The 14,963-nt window shown below is 67.4% G+C and overlaps 1 protein-coding gene across 15 annotated transcripts in view; it reads right to left on the minus strand.

The window, feature by feature from the left end:
- Positions 1 to 93: 93 nt before the first annotated feature.
- Positions 94 to 14,963, minus strand: part of RTEL1 (regulator of telomere elongation helicase 1) — a 34,519-nt gene continuing 19,649 nt past the window's right edge. For 4 of the 15 annotated variants that reach the window (XM_045443889.1, XM_045443888.1, XM_045443890.1 and 1 more), the window contains 23 exons: positions 14,625 to 14,680; positions 10,145 to 10,219; positions 9,992 to 10,073; positions 7,872 to 8,004; positions 7,655 to 7,768; positions 7,528 to 7,568; positions 7,287 to 7,372; positions 7,033 to 7,110; positions 6,604 to 6,681; positions 6,025 to 6,171; positions 5,834 to 5,949; positions 5,573 to 5,696; positions 5,335 to 5,482; positions 4,964 to 5,121; positions 4,268 to 4,363; positions 2,791 to 2,992; positions 2,480 to 2,596; positions 1,804 to 1,920; positions 1,386 to 1,622; positions 1,134 to 1,295; positions 864 to 1,018; positions 676 to 776; positions 94 to 565 (listed from right to left, as the gene is read on the minus strand). In XM_045443889.1, the coding sequence (XP_045299845.1) occupies positions 133 to 565; positions 676 to 776; positions 864 to 1,018; positions 1,134 to 1,295; positions 1,386 to 1,622; positions 1,804 to 1,920; positions 2,480 to 2,596; positions 2,791 to 2,992; positions 4,268 to 4,363; positions 4,964 to 5,121; positions 5,335 to 5,482; positions 5,573 to 5,696; positions 5,834 to 5,949; positions 6,025 to 6,171; positions 6,604 to 6,681; positions 7,033 to 7,110; positions 7,287 to 7,372; positions 7,528 to 7,568; positions 7,655 to 7,768; positions 7,872 to 8,004; positions 9,992 to 10,073; positions 10,145 to 10,219; positions 14,625 to 14,680 (3,056 nt within the window). In that variant the 3' untranslated portion in view covers positions 94 to 132. The remainder of the gene's footprint in view (positions 566 to 675; positions 777 to 863; positions 1,019 to 1,133; positions 1,296 to 1,385; positions 1,623 to 1,803; positions 1,921 to 2,479; positions 2,597 to 2,790; positions 2,993 to 4,267; positions 4,364 to 4,963; positions 5,122 to 5,334; positions 5,483 to 5,572; positions 5,697 to 5,833; positions 5,950 to 6,024; positions 6,172 to 6,603; positions 6,682 to 7,032; positions 7,111 to 7,286; positions 7,373 to 7,527; positions 7,569 to 7,654; positions 7,769 to 7,871; positions 8,005 to 9,991; positions 10,074 to 10,144; positions 10,220 to 14,624; positions 14,681 to 14,963) is intronic. The other 11 variants (XM_045443895.1, XM_045443896.1, XM_045443894.1 and 8 more) reach the window with 7 other exon arrangements.

The following is a 14,963-nucleotide window of genomic DNA, read 5'->3' on the forward strand; positions in this document are numbered from 1 at the left end:
AGGGTGGGACGACCCTACTCAGATGCCCACGTCTTCCTTCCCAGCACCCTCAAACCCCATTGCCAAGTCCAGACCCTACAAACAGCGTCTGGATACGGTATCCGCAACTTTATTAGAGAACCTGTCACCTGATTAAAAGCAGGTCCACTGCGCGTGCGCCCGCACACACAGGTCCCGGAGAGGAGGGAGCAGAGCGTTTCCCCCACCTTCCAGTCCTGGGCTCAGGCCGCAGCAGCCATGCGCCTGAAGCTCCACCCACAAACAAGCAGCCAAGGAAAGTTCTGAAGAGGTACCTTTTAGCAGACCCTCCCCAGACCCTAAGGGTACTTCGGGGCTTCTCATAGGCAGGCGCCGATCCTGCTGCCATTTCAGGGGCATCCCCACGGGCACTGGCCTGGCCCGTGGCCCGCACCCCGTGAAGGGACAAGTGTCCCGGCTGCGTCTGGGACAGAGGTGGCGTCCGCCTGCCCGAGGGTCTCCAGCCTCACTGGGGCTCTGGCCAGAAGACCTGCGTGATGCTCTGCTTCCTAGCAGGGGCGTGGCAGGCCGGGCAAGTCCTAGAGGCCTGCGGAGATAGGGCAGTGCTGCACAGGCGCCGCCCCCCGCACCCCCCAGCTCCCGGCCCCCCAGGTGGCGGACGCGCAGCGGGCCGGTCCGCAGGGTCCCGCCGCCAACCTGGAGGAGCCGTCGCCAGCAGGCCCGGCAGCGGTGGAAGTTGCAGGAAGGGCACTGGAAAGGGACCGTGTCCTCCGCCCCGCAGCCGGGGCACGCCGAGCCTGCTCCAAGGGGGCCGCTGTGAGCGCCGCAGCAGCTGCGCCGCCCCCACTGCCCACACTCCCTGCGGCCCCTCCCAGGAGACCTACCGGACTCGGAGGGCGCGTGCCTGCGGGGGGCGCTGGGGGGCTGGCTGGGAGCCCCCGCATCCCCGGCCTGCCTCGGTCTAAGGAAGGCCAAGATCTTGCTCTGGGTCCTCCCCGGTTTGTCCCGTCCTGGGGGACCTGGAGACACAGGCGCGAGTCTGAAAGGGTGGTTCGGGCTGATCTGCGGCCCCCCTTGCAGGGCTGCGTGGGGCTCCAGGGGCACCAGGTGGTCTCCCCCCTGCTCCCCCCCCCCCCCCCCCCCGCCGCCGCTACCTGGCCTGGAATCACCGTGGGCGAGGTCGGGAGGCACGGTGGGGGTCCCGTCCTGGGGACCCGGCGGCTCAGGGCCCGCGGTCGGGGCGGCCGGGCCCATCAGGTCGGCGCACACCTGCCGGAAGCGCTGCTGGTGGCGAGGTCTCAGGAACGCGCCAAACCCTGTGGGGAGAGCGGTCAGGCCCCGCCCGCAGCGCCCGGCCCGGCCCGGCCCGGCGCACCCCCAGCCCCGCCCCCTCCGCGGCCACTTGCTCTCCAGCAGGTGCAAGTCCTCGGGCCTTGAGGTAGTGAGTGCGGCCGCCACGGCCACCACCTTCTCGAAGTCACCGTCCCGTCTGTAGGCGGTGAGCGCTGCGAGGAGCTGGCTGCAGCCTACGGACCCCAGGGCCTTTCGGACATCGGCCAAGTAGGTGCTGCCCACAGGCGGGCCTTGCTTCTCCACCCTGGGGGCTCCAGATCCACCCTCTTTTGGACAGCTGCTGGGGTCTCCTGGTGGGGAGGTGGACAGGATCGTGGCGGGGATCTGGGGCCCGAGGGAGCTCCCCTGGCACCCTTCACACCAGCCTGCTCCCTCGCTCTGGGGTTGCAGAGCCGAAACGGCACCCGCGCCCCCCAGGGAGGACGCCAGGGCTCTCGTGCTCTGCTTGGAAGCCTCTCTGGAGACTGGTACCTGCCGGGGCCGGTCCAGAGACCAGGTGAGGCCTGCCTTGATTCAGGTGCTGTCCAGGGTCCAGTTGCCCGGCTGCACCCTGGGACAGGGTCAGCTTTGGGTTACACTCTCTCCTTCCTGAAGAAACGGGGACACACAACGAACCACCCAGCTGGTTCCCAAGGGTCTGGAGTGCTCCCTGGGGAGGAGGCAGGTCTGTCCAAGGGGAGACGGACACCTGCCACTCTCCTCTGACCACAGCACGACCCAGGCTTGAGCCCCCACCACAACCAACTGCTGCCAGGGGACCAGCAGAGACACCCCAGTGGGCACCAAGCCCAGAAAGGAGAGGGGTGACTCTTTTGCCGGAAAGTCCCCTCCTTGGGGCCAAGGGGTCTTCCTAAGCCAGCTCCCCACCCCCCTCCCTGATACCTATCCTTGGGGAAGTCCCTGCTCGGGGGTGAACTGTTTTTGCAACCGGGGACACAGGCTCCCAGGCTCTGAGGTGCAGGGCCCACTCTTGGCAGACACAGGTGGGGACAGGGTCCCAGCCTGGGCCATGCATGCTCTGGAGGACACACACCTCACCCTCAGCGGGCCTCCATGGGTGAACAGTCCCACCCACGAGCAGGGAGGCTGGGCCAAGCTAGCATTGCCCACCACCCCGCCCCCCAGACCCGGGGTACCGCCCGCTCACCCCTGGGGGCCTGGGGAAGGCTGTGCTCAGGCCGGTAGCCGCAGCCATGGCCTGTCCACTGCAGGCAGACCTCCTCAAACTGCTGCTTGTGGTGTGGCCGCACGAACTGGTAGAAGCCTGTTGGGATGGTTCCACCATGCGGCCCTCGCGTGCTGAGCTGGGTGGAGGGCTCTGGGGTCAGGGGCCGTGCACCGGAACCTTTTCTAGGGAGCAGGGACAACCACGGACCCTGGTACCCGCCCACAAGCCCCCCTCCCCACCACGGCTGCCGCACTGCCCCCGGGTCGGGGGACCACCGCGGGCCAGGGCACCTTGGAGCAGGCCGTGCTTCTTGGGATCCTCAGCAAAGAGTGGGCCGAGGCAGGCCACCAGAGCCTCAAAGTCGTCAGAGCCCTTGTAGTCCTGCAGGGCCCTGGTGAACGTGTCGAAGCTGGCCTGGCTCAGCGCCTGCTTCACGGCCACCATGAACAGCTTGGCCCTGCCCGCCTGTGTACTGGCTGCCGGCCCCTCCTGCTGGACACAGGGCCAGGGGCCCCATCAGTCAGGACCCACCCTCCCCTGTCCCAGGGACCTGGGCTGCTGCTGTGGAGCACAGGCACTAGGAGGGACACCCCGGCTCCAGGGCACGGCTGGCCGGGCCCCAGGAGGGAATCCACAAAGACAGCCATGCCCCTTGGAGAGCAGCAGAGGCCAAGTGTAGTTTTGCTTCCCCTGGGTCGGGGGCTCCTACTCCTCAGCCAAGTTCCCTGCGCCCACGCAGCAGCGGACAGCCCCAGCCCGAAGGATGGTCAGATCACAGCCCGAGGGCACTTCTGACCAGATGGGGGACCTAAGACATCACTGTGCCCCACTCGTGCTGCACAGCTCAGGCCCGGACGCTGCCGGGGCTCTCAGCAAGAGAACACAGAAACCAGACAGGAGGTGTCCAGGCTCCCCAGTCTCCGCCCACTCCACCCACTTCCTGACAGCAGCAGTTCCCAGACGCCCAGGGAGATGGACAAAGGCAAGTGGTGCATGGGGCTTTCCAGAGCTTTCCTGGTTCAGAGGGACTCACCTGCCCTTAAATCCTTCATCTGAGGCTGGGAAGGCAGACCCTCCCCACACTCGGGCACGTCAGCACCCACACTTGAGCCAAGGGCTCAGCTCAGGGGGAGCTGATCTGGCTGCCAGCCCCACACCAAACCCGCCCAAAGGGCGAGGGCCCGACGTCTGCCCAGCTGGACCTGTCATACCACCCACAAAGTGGTCTCCAAGAAAGACAAAAGGAAACGAAAGGCCCAAAGCTGACCACAAGTTTGCAGGACTCCAAAGTGTGGAGGAGCCACCCCCGGTGGGAGGGACCCCGTGGGCCCCGGGCAGGGCCGCACTGGCAGGGCCGCAGGACCCCGTGCCGTTGCTGGGAGCTCTGCGGGGTCTGAAAGGTTGTCAAGGTAAGAAGTTAAAATGCAAAAGAGACCTGGAGCCCATGCAGGCCAGGCCCTGCAAAGATGCTGGGAGGCAGGAGGGAGGCAGGAGGGGGCCCAAGCCCAAGAGGAGGGCAGGAGGAGGCCCTCGGAGCTGTCAGAATAGGCTCACCTACCAAGAGATGAGGCTTAAAAGACCCTCCTTTAGACACTGCAGCTGAACAAAGGTTGGGGGGGGGGGCATGGAGAGCCAAGGGCATGGGGCCAGGCTGCACCCCTGGGAAGGCAGCAAGGAGGCCAGGCCCAGCCACACCTCACACTCCCTGGTCGGCACCGTGCGGCCTGGGGCTCCCACCAGACCCCGTGTGTGGGACGCTTCACGTACCCTGCTGCCCACCAGCCTGATCTTCCTTCTGCCTCCTTTCTGCTGCTGTGCAGGCCTCTTCTCACGTGGGAGGGACAGGGTGGAGACATGCGCTGCCTGGGGGAACACGCTGTGGTCCTGGCCACGCCCTCAGAGCCCCCAGGCCCCTTGTGACGCTGCAAGGGCCCACAGTGGGAGAGAAGAGCCCTCTCCTGGGTCCGCCCCACCAGCCTCCCCCGTGGCCCAGATGGGAAGGGTACGGAAGGGATGGGGGGAGGGGCCGCCTGCTGTCGCAGCCGGGCTCACCCCAGGCCCCAGGGAGCAGGACTGGGAGGGGAAGGGACTCTGCGGCAAGCAGGGCACGGGGGCTCCAGGTCCGGCCAGAGCTAAGGGCTCCAGCGCAAAGGCTCCAGGTGAGGAGCTGTGTCCCCCCTGCCCATCCCCACCCCCAGCTCAGGCTCCCAGAAAGGGCTGACCTCTGGGGCAGCAGGAGCTGGACTCTGACTGCTCGTGCCAACCCCCAGAGAACCAGCAGGGGCGTGTAGGGCAGCACCAGCTGAGGACCGGGGGCGGGGGCGGGGGGGCGTGCCAGGGGTGTGCCGAAACTCAACCACCCGCCTGACCAGGGGGTTTACAGGAGGGAGAGTAGATGTGACCCAGGCTTGGGAGTAGGGGGGGTGGGGCGGGGCACGGGTCTGTTTCTGGGGCCTCCCGCACCTTCTCCTCCCCAGGGGAGGCCTTGTCCCCAGGCCCCCCAGCCAGATGCTCGCTGTGTTCCAGGGCTGCCAGCAGCCCCACAGGCCTCTGCTGAGCGAGGGCCAGCTCCCGCCCGTACTCCACACACAGGCTGCTCTCGGCGTCCCTGGTCGGCGACCCTGTGGGAGCACAGATATCAGCAGCAAAGCCCGTGGGAGGAAGGGGGTGACGGGGGGGGGGGGGGGGGGAACAAGTCAGGTCTGTCCCAGCAACACTCAGGCTCAGCCAGGCACTCTGGTCACTGGACCGAGCGCACCGGTAGCCAGCGGGAAGCACCCCAGGCCCCCAGCCCACAGGGCCCCTGCCCAGCCGTGTCCCTCAGGCAAACGCACCCACGGGTCTCCGCCTCAGGCTGGGGACGTGCACATCCAGACTCTTGGCTTTCCTGGTGGAGAGGGGGCCGGGCGACACGGCCACCATGACAGCACCTTCTCCCTCACCCAGACTTGGGGCAGCGAGTGGGGGGGCCGGCACCGGCATCTGGACAGTCACAGAGAGGTTGGGGTCGCGCACAGACCCATCCCCTGGGTAGGGCGTGAGGACGCAGCCAGCTGGGCATCAGGAACTCACATTTTTCTGGGCGACACGGAAGAACTGGGCCACGTCCCGGATGACGTGGCCGAAGCTGTCATACACCTTGACGTGGGGGCGCACCCAGGAGGGCAACTGGGCTCTGGCGTCCGAGTGAGTGAACCTGGCAGGGCGTCGGCTGTCAGACGGGGAGCCCCGCCCACCCCATGGCCCACGGCCCACAGCCCAGGCTCACGCTCGCTGAGGGAAGGACCAGAGCCTAGCTGGCCACCCTCGGGGCTGCGTGGAGAAGAGCCGCACCTGTGGTCACAGAGGAAGATGGCCCCGTAGTCGTGGCGATGCCGGATCACCCGCCCGATGGCCTGGTTCACAGCCCTGGACGCCTGCTGCCGGTACCACTCGTGCCCGGAGAGGAGCTGTCGGGGGGGGGGCTCAGTCATGGGGGCTCTAGACCCTCCTCCCCACTCCCACCCGGGCCTGTGGCCTCTCACCTGACCTCCAGGCCCGCTGCGGCCCTTCAACTCGTCCAGGAACTGCATCTTGAGGACCACCCGGGGGTCCATGCGTGGGGGGTACGGCAGGCCCGTGACGATCACACCGCGGCCGTTCGTGTCCGCGAAGTCTAGCCCCTCGCTGGCCTGGGGGCGTGAGTCCGCTTTTCCCCGGTCTGCCTTCCCCAAGGGTCTGCCCACGCCCAGGTCCTCACAGCCACGCACGTACGGGTGGGGAGAAGCCTCCCACCCTGAGCCAGGCCCTACCTGGGGTTCACGGCTCCCGGGGTCTCACACTCCCGGAAGCTCCTCCACCCTCTCCACCCGCAGCCGGTGAGGGGCGCTCACTCTCAGCGCCTAGACCCGATGCCCGCCGAAGGGCTGTCCAGCCTGGGATGCCAGGGCTGCACCCTCCTCACTCCTGCTTGCTGGACACGGGGCACCAGGGAGGCGGTCGGACCGGCCCATCCCACCGTGTCACAGCCCCCAGGTCATGAACCGTGAGCTGCCTCCGACACAAGCACCAGCCGGGGGAAGACAGGCCGGCGGGTGTGGGGCACAGACCCTCAGCAGCCTCACCTTCCCCCGGCACACAGCCAGGAAAGTAGCCCCGCTGGACCCGGGGGAGGCGACTCGAGTGTAATAAGCATCCACCACCTGGGAGGAGACACCGGTCAGCTCCTTCCATCCACGGAAGCAAGACCCCAGGTCTCATCCTCTGAGATGAAGGGCTGTCCCAGCTCGGAGGTGGGCGAGCAGAGTTCTAGAAGCTTCCTCATGGCACAGGTTCCCAGGCTGACCCAGAACCTGTTCAATGTTTCCCAGAAAGCATGGGGACCCCAGGGCTGGGGGGAAGGGGGCAGGGGAGGCTTGCTTCGATGACGGCCCCTCAGACTCGAGGGTCTGGGGCCATCATCCCCATGCCCAAACTTCCTAAGAGGTGACCCGTCAGGGCCAGTGGCCAGCCTGGGGCAGCCATGATGGGCAGTGGAGCCCGAGAGCTCAGACCTCTGAGAAGCCACCTTTGCTCCTCGGCTCCACAAATAGAGGCTTCAGGGACTCCAGCTTCCTGGCAAAGTCACGGGCCTGTGAGGAGAGACAGGGAAGGGGGTGCCCATCACACCCGTCACATCTGGCAGGCGGAGGGCCACATTGCAGTCACCTCTGCCTTCTCACACAAATGTTCGTGCTCTGGCCCTGCCAGAGCCTTGGCTGTCTGGGGCTCCCCTCCCACCCCCAGGACACACAGAGGAGGGACGTACCCGCCAGAACTCCAGGCTTTTCTCCATGACGGGGTAGGAAGGGAAAAAGACCAGGAGCCCGTGCGGGACCACGCGGGCGATGTTGCCTACAAGTGCCACCGTGGCTATGTCAGCGGGAGTAGGTGCTCAGAGAGGCTGCCAAAGATACCCCCTGGGGACAGCAGGCAGGGCAGGGACCCCAGACACCAGGGAGTGGGGTGGGACCTCAGGATGGAGGCCAAAGCTTCCCATGGGCACTCACCTAGCGCCTTGCCGAGGGAGGACAGGCATGCATCAGAAAACCTGCACAAAGCCAAAGGCCCACCATCGCGAGGGTTCCAGCAGGTGGCACACTGCCCGCCCACCTCCTTATCCACCAGGCCCCCTACCGTTTGTCAAAGGCAGAGCTCAGCTGGGCTCCATCGGGGCCTTTGGGGACGATCCCCACCCAGATCTGGTGCTTGTCGATGACGTGTGGGTTCTCCAGGCAGACTGGGAAAGGGCTGGGGTAGCAGGGTGGCCCCCGTGAGGCCCTGAACCCCAGCACCTGGCGGCCCGCGGCTGGCCCTGGGACCCCCGCCCCCACAGGGCACAGGGCAGCCTTACATCTGCAGCTCCAGGGCGAAGGAGGACACGGGGGCCAGTGTGCCGCTGGTGAGGATGAGGGTGCGGACGCCCTGGCGGACCAGCTCGCGCATGCTGTGGCCGGGGCTGAAGCACCAGTAGCTCAGCACCTTCCCTGCGAGGGGGCGTGTGAGGCTGGGTGGGACACAGGAGGCCTGCCACAGGCGGCCGCTGGGCCCCGCAGCCCACACGTACATGTCTGAACACGCGGACCTGCCTGAGCCCTGAGCTGAGGGTCTGGGCCAGGGCCCCTCTTTCTTCCTTCAGGCGTCCTGGGAGCACGGGCGGACCCAGAGCAGACCCGCAAGGGGAACATACTGGGGGTCACCTCCAGAAAGGCCAGCCAACCCAACCTAGACTTGCAGACACGGACGTGTGGCTCAGGGCACCGAGAGCAGGCAGGCAGGCTGCCGTCACGTGCCCCTGGCTGAAGGGCACACCTGGAAAAGGAAGCAGAACCCAAGCTCTGCTGAGGAGGAGGAGGGAGGGGCCGTGCTTCCCGGAGGCGGGGTCAGTGCTTCCCTGGAGGGGCGGGGTCGGCGCTTCCCTGGGGGGCGGGGCCAGCGCTTTCCCGGAGGGGACCGTCCCCCGCAGGCAGCGCCAGCGCTGAAGTCACCGGCAACAAGACAGTGGTGTCCGGAAGCGGCCGTTCCTAAAAGTGCCTGCCTCCTACTGGCCCCCAGCTGGGTCCGGAAGCTTAGGAAATTAAACCAGCACAAGCAGAATGACTTTAAATAGCACTCCAAAGTCCACACTAGGTCATGGGTCAGCAGGGCTGTTTCCAGAAAAGAACCAGTCCCCTCCTGGGGCCAGAGAAGGTTTTTCCACCTTCAGGTGGGAATCTGGCCCGAGATGGGGGGGGGGAGAGCGGGGGCTGGGTGCTCTGGCCTCTCCCAGCAGGGCCGGCCCTCCCCTTGCTCACGCACATCCTAGCTTCTCGGGAAGGTCAGCAATGAACCAGCTTCCCACAAACGCCCAACTCGGGGCGGCTATTTCTGAGAATTCACATGAGCTCCGAAGTACACAGGACACAGGGGCCGCCCCGCCCCGCTGGCCGTGGATACCTGCATACCCTGCCCACGTGTGAGTGCTCCCCCAGGGCGGGGAGGGGGGGCAGGCCCCAGTGCTGGCGCAAACCGCTTCCTGTGACCTCACAACACGCGAGGGTTGCGCTGGTCTCCCTGCCTTTCATGGAAGCTAATTCCTGCTCTGAGAGGCCAGGTGACCCGCCGAGGGCACCCTGTGACCCTCCTGCTTGGCGCCAGCCTTGCCCATGGGCCCAGCCCCGCTCTTCCTGCTCGGCTCCGTGGGATGGCTGACAGCGGCATGGAAGGGGGTGTGCCGGCAGGGCTGGGGGCTGGGCCCGGAACACAGGCCACCGGCCATGCTGAGGGGTGACCGGGACAGGACAGTGACCTGACCTTGGGACCCACTGCCCCAGACGTGTCTGGCAAAGCCCACTCCAAAGGCCAGGCTGCATGGGGTGCTGAACTCTGCCTGGGATTGCCGGGACACTGGCCACCACCAGTGTGGACCACACCACACCACAGGGACACACACCTTGGCCAGGACAGGCCAGCCTAGCCTCACGCCAAGAGCCACGGGATGCCTGACACAGACCCCATCCTCAAGAGTCACAAGTGGCCCCGTCTCCAGGACACGTGGAAGCAGGTAAGACCAGTAACAAACCTGGAGAGTGGGATGTGGGGTCAGGGTAACAGAGGCAGCACCAGAGGGACCGGAGTGGCCATCACACATGACCCTGGGGTCTGGAGAGTGGCCTCGGCCTGAGCTGGCCCCGCACGTGTCCGCTCGGTGGGACGGCATTAAAGCAGCACACCTGTGCCGACGTGAATGTGCCCAGGTCTCCCCTCCCCGTGGGGTGGGGGACCTGGCTGTGCCCTCGCTCCACGGAAGCCCTTCAGGTGACTCTGGGTAGGCCCTGTGCCGTCGGCCAGCTCTGAGGCCCTTCTGTCTCCGCCAGCTCTGTCTGGTTGAGCTGTGGGGTCACGCGGGGCAGGCTGCGCCCGGGGCGGGGGGGGCCGGGGGCGCTGTGCGGAGCTGGAACAGGGGAGCGCGGCCCCGCCCCCCAGGCACCATACCTTGCTTTCTGGCCACCGTGGCGTTCCAGGCGTCTGATCGCCGAGCTGTCCTCTGGTGACCGGCATCAGGGTGGATGTGCACCTGGAGGGACAGAGGGGACAGCATCCCGAGACCCAGCCCCAGGGTCCCCCCGTCCCCGAGGCAGCCCCTACCTTGTAGGATTGAGAGACCCCAGGCCCCATCACGGAACTAGACACGCCCTCCGCAGGGTCTGCACTGAACACAATCTGAAAAGCAGACGTGGGGGACAAAGTCAGCAGAGACACGCTGGTCACACAGCGTACAGCGGGGGCCACCACTCCTGAGTCGCCCCCACACACGGGACGGATGCTCAGGGCACTGTCATCCCCTACCCTGCCTTTGAGCTCATGGCACCCCTGCTGTGGGACTCCAGGCCGAGGGGCAGGAGTCGCACTTGCCTGTCCCCTCTCCTCAAGGACCCCACGGCACCGGAGACACAGCCACCCCGCAGGGCCCCCTCTGTGGTAGCTAATCTGTGTGCTCTCACAGGGAGCAGGCCTGGGGTGGTCAGGGAGCCAGAGGAAGGGACTCAGTTCACCCCCAGAAGTAAAAAGACAAAAGCGGCCCCTAACTAAAATATGGAGAACCGTACTCTTGGCCAAGGCAACAAATGGAGAAAAAGAGTCGAGAGGTAACTTTGGGAGAAGGCGCACGATGCTGGAAGTTAACAAACCACGTGGCGGGACTGCTCAGAAAACCAAACGACTTTTCCAATTAGAAGGAAGACTTAGTAAGACAGTACCAGGAGGCCGACAGAAACACCAAGAGTGCCCCAGGATGCCCTGGGGCCCAGCGGCTTCCTGTCCACGGCTTTGCAGGTGAGCAGGTCTCACGCCGCCCCAGGGCAGGCTGCACCTGCCCCATCCCTCCTGAGGCTGCCTCCGTCTGTGTGGGCTGCAGACCCCCTTTCTCACCCTACCTTGAGGGGATCTGAGTTTCGGGAGGTACGAGGCTCTACAGCCCGCCTGGGGGTGCTCTCAGTGTGGCCTGTGCATTGGCTACCTGTCTGGCCAGCCCACTGACCCCCTGCAGCCCCGGGGCCAGCCCAGCACACCCCCTTCCCACAGGAGTCAGGTCTGGGAGGAGCAAGAGCCCGGTCACACTTCCTCCAGCTGGAAGGGACACACCAGAGAGAGAAGCTGGCCTACAGGCAGCACCGGGCAGGCAGGGACACGGAGCCATCTGCCAGGCCCACTGAGAGCGGCTGCCAAAAGAAATTCCAAACCAATGGGGTAGGGGTGCTTGGGTTCCAGTGAGTCTGCGGGGGAGAATCTGGGGAGGGGAGGGGGCTGTGTGGGACCGGGTTTGAGCTCAGGGCACCTGTGGAGGGGACAGCAGCCCTAGCCCAGCGCCCGCTCATCTGCAGGGACCCTGAGATCAGTGGGGAGTACACGCAGGGAGCAGCTCAGAGGAGAGGGCCCGCCTGGCAGGAGTCTCAGACAGGGGCCAGGGTACCCGGAGACCCGACAGTCACAAGAGGCCATGGCCCCAGGCAGCAGTGGTCTGGAGCGCCTCAGAGAAGTGCTGGGAGGACAGCAAGGCAGGGCCTGGCACCCCAGGACAACACCTACCCACACTTCACACTCAAGGAGATGGAGCCCCAGGTACCAGATCACAGTGGCTCTGGGGGACGTGACCTGCCTTTCCCTGGGCTGCAGGATCACCCACTCCTAGCTCCTCCTCCCTCCCCCCCCAATCCCAGTCGGACCTCCCCCGCCTGGCCTCCCCCGACCCCAGTCGGACCTCCCCCGCCTGGCCTCCCCCAACCCCAGTCGGACCTCCCATTCCTGGCCTCCCCCAACCCCAGTCGGACCTCCCAGCCTGGCCTCCCCCGACCCCAGTCGGACCTCCCCCGCCTGGCCTCCCCCGACCCCAGTCGGACCTCCCCCGCCTGGCCTCCCCCGACCCCAGTCGGACCTCCCAGCCTGGCCTCCCCCGACCCCAGCCGGACCTCCCATTCCTGGCCTCCCCCGACCCCAGTCGGACCTCCCAGCCTGGCCTCCCCCGACCCCAGTCGGACCTCCCCCGCCTGGCCTCCCCCAACCCCAGTCGGACCTCCCATTCCTGGCCTCCCCCAACCCCAGTCGGACCTCCCATTCCTGGCCTCCCCCAACCCCCGCCTGGCCTCCCCCAACCCCAGCCGGACCTCCCCCGCCTGGCTTCCCCCAACCCCAGTCGGACCTCCCAGCCTGGCCTCCCCCGACCCCAGTCGGACCTCCCAGCATGGCCTCCCCCGACCCCAGTCGGACCTCCCAGCCTGGCCTCCCCCGACCCCAGTCGGACCTCCCAGCCTGGCCTCCCCCGACCCCAGCCGGACCTCCCATTCCTGGCCTCCCCCAACCCCAGTCGGACCTCCCAGCCTGGCCTCCCCCGACCCTAGCCGGACCTCCCCCGCCTGGCCTCCCCCGACCCCAGTCGGACCTCCCAGCCTGGCCTCCCCCGACCCCAGTCGGACCTCCCCCGCCTGGCCTCCCCCAACCCCAGTCGGACCTCCCATTCCTGGCCTCCCCCAACCCCCGCCTGGCCTCCCCCAACCCCAGCCGGACCTCCCCCGCCTGGCTTCCCCCAACCCCAGTCGGACCTCCCAGCCTGGCCTCCCCCGACCCCAGTCGGACCTCCCAGCCTGGCCTCCCCCGACCCCAGTCGGACCTCCCAGCCTGGTCTCCCCCGACCCCAGTCGGACCTCCCAGCCTGGCCTCCCCCGACCCCAGTCGGACCTCCCAGCCTGGCCTCCCCCGACCCCAGCCGGACCTCCCATTCCTGGCCTCCCCCAACCCCAGTCGGACCTCCCAGCCTGGCCTCCCCCGACCCCAGCCGGACCTCCCCCGCCTGGCCTCCCCCGACCCCAGTCGGACCTCCCAGCCTGGCCTCCCCCGACCCCAGTCGGACCTCCCCCGCCTGGCCTCCCCCGACCCCAGTCGGACCTCCCCCGCCTGGCCTCCCCCGACCCCAGTCGGGCCTCCCAGCCTGGCCTCCCCCGACCCCAGCCGGACCTCCCCCGCCTGGCCTCCCCCGACCCCAGCCGGACCTCCCCCGCCTGGCCTCCCCCGACCCCAGTCGGACCTCCCAGCCTGGCCTCCCCCGACCCCAGTCGGACCTCCCCCGCCTGGCCTCCCCCGACCCCAGTCGGGCCTCCCAGCCTGGCCTCCCCCGACCCCAGTCGGGCCTCCCAGCCTGGCCTCCCCCGACCCCAGTCGGACCTCCCCCGCCTGGCCTCCCCCGACCCCAGCCGGACCTCCCCCGCCTGGCCTCCCCCGACCCCAGCCGGACCTCCCCCGCCTGGCCTCCCCCGACCCCAGTCGGACCTCCCAGCCTGGCCTCCCCCGACCCCAGTCGGACCTCCCCCGCCTGGCCTCCCCCGACCCCAGTCGGGCCTCCCAGCCTGGCCTCCCCCGACCCCAGTCGGGCCTCCCAGCCTGGCCTCCCCCGACCCCAGTCGGACCTCCCCCGCCTGGCCTCCCCCGACCCCAGTCGGACCTCCCCCGCCTGGCCTCCCCCGACTCCAGTCGGGCCTCCCAGCCTGGCCTCCCCCGACCCCAGCCGGACCTCCCCCGCCTGGCCTCCCCCGACCCCAGTCGGGCCTCCCAGCCTGGCCTCCCCCGACCCCAGTCGGACCTCCCAGCCTGGCCTCCCCCGACCCCAGTCGGACCTCCCAGCATGGCCATGCAGGTGTGAGGAAGCACCACAGAGCACAGAGCCTCCTGTGTCTTGTTTCAGCAAGGACCACTAGCACCAAGAGTCCTCTTAAGAAAGGGCTAGCGAGGCCCTCGTCATAGGGTCCTTCTCCTCAGAAAGGGACGGTCCTCGACAGCTGGCCCGGCAGCCACTCGACTGAGGGAAACAGACCCTGGCTGGTCCACTTGAGCTGAGAAGTGGCTCAGCCAGACCCAAAGACAGCTAGCTGGACACACGACAGCACCCTGGGGGGCAGGAGGCGGCCATGTCCACAGGCCCTGAGGTGTGTGATGTCCCCAGTGGTGGCCTGGCTAGGGAAAGGTGGGGTTTGCATGCGCCAGGAGGGGCTGCCCTCACCCCAGAGTGGATCCCAGAGGCCAGAGTGAGGCCAGTCTGGCCCAGAGAACATGCTGGCCGCGCCTGCCGACTCTGAACGCCAGCCCCATGGGCCCCACCTGGGCTCACAGGCATTGCCCAAACGCACTCACCCCTAGTGTCTGAATGCCTCTCTGGGTGGGCTGGCCCAGTGGCCAGACAACGGGGCTGGGTAGACAGAGTCGATGGCCTCTCACTCTGTGATGGACTCATGCTTTGACTTACCTCTGAAAAGCTGCTTCAAGAAATTACTTGAGAAAAGGTGAGAGCGGACGGTGTGGCCACTAAGCCTGCCTGAAACCCAGGGGACCCCGCCAGGCCCCCACGCCCCCTGGCTCCCGGGGAACCCACCCTGGACCTGACTGCCCAGAGCAGCCAAGCACGGCCCGCTCCCCTAAGGCCTCGCAGAGCACCTCCAGGTAAGAGGAGACACACTTCAGATGTTGATTCGAAGCATGTGGCGTGGGCGCCTTGGCCTTGCCCCAAACCTGGGAGAAGGAGGCACCCCTCGACCCCCATCAGGAAAGGAGACGCCGTACCTTCGCCATAAGCCCACCCTACCTGGATGATGTCTGAGAGCTTCTGCAGCCCCGCTGTGTTGGTGAACGGCCCCGTACCTGTGGGAGCAGCAGACGCTGGCCATCCCGCACCTCTGCCAGGGGAGGCCCTGGACCCTCCGCCCTCAGGAGCCACGAGCAAGCTTGGCCTCAACCCAGTGTTGGTGTGGGGCGCGCCCTTGCGGGGGGGGGGGGGGGGGGGGCAGTTCCCACACTGCTGCCAGAACGTCTCCGGGGGGTCGGTGGGATGAGAACGGGCTCTGTGCTCAAATAAGGCTGAGGCTGCTGGGCCACCCCAGGGCCCAGGAGCACAGCAAAGTGACCGTCTGAGATGAGAACAAGG

This window comes from Leopardus geoffroyi, chromosome A3 (genome assembly GCF_018350155.1).
Source record: "Leopardus geoffroyi isolate Oge1 chromosome A3, O.geoffroyi_Oge1_pat1.0, whole genome shotgun sequence".
Taxonomy (NCBI): domain Eukaryota; kingdom Metazoa; phylum Chordata; class Mammalia; order Carnivora; family Felidae; genus Leopardus; species Leopardus geoffroyi.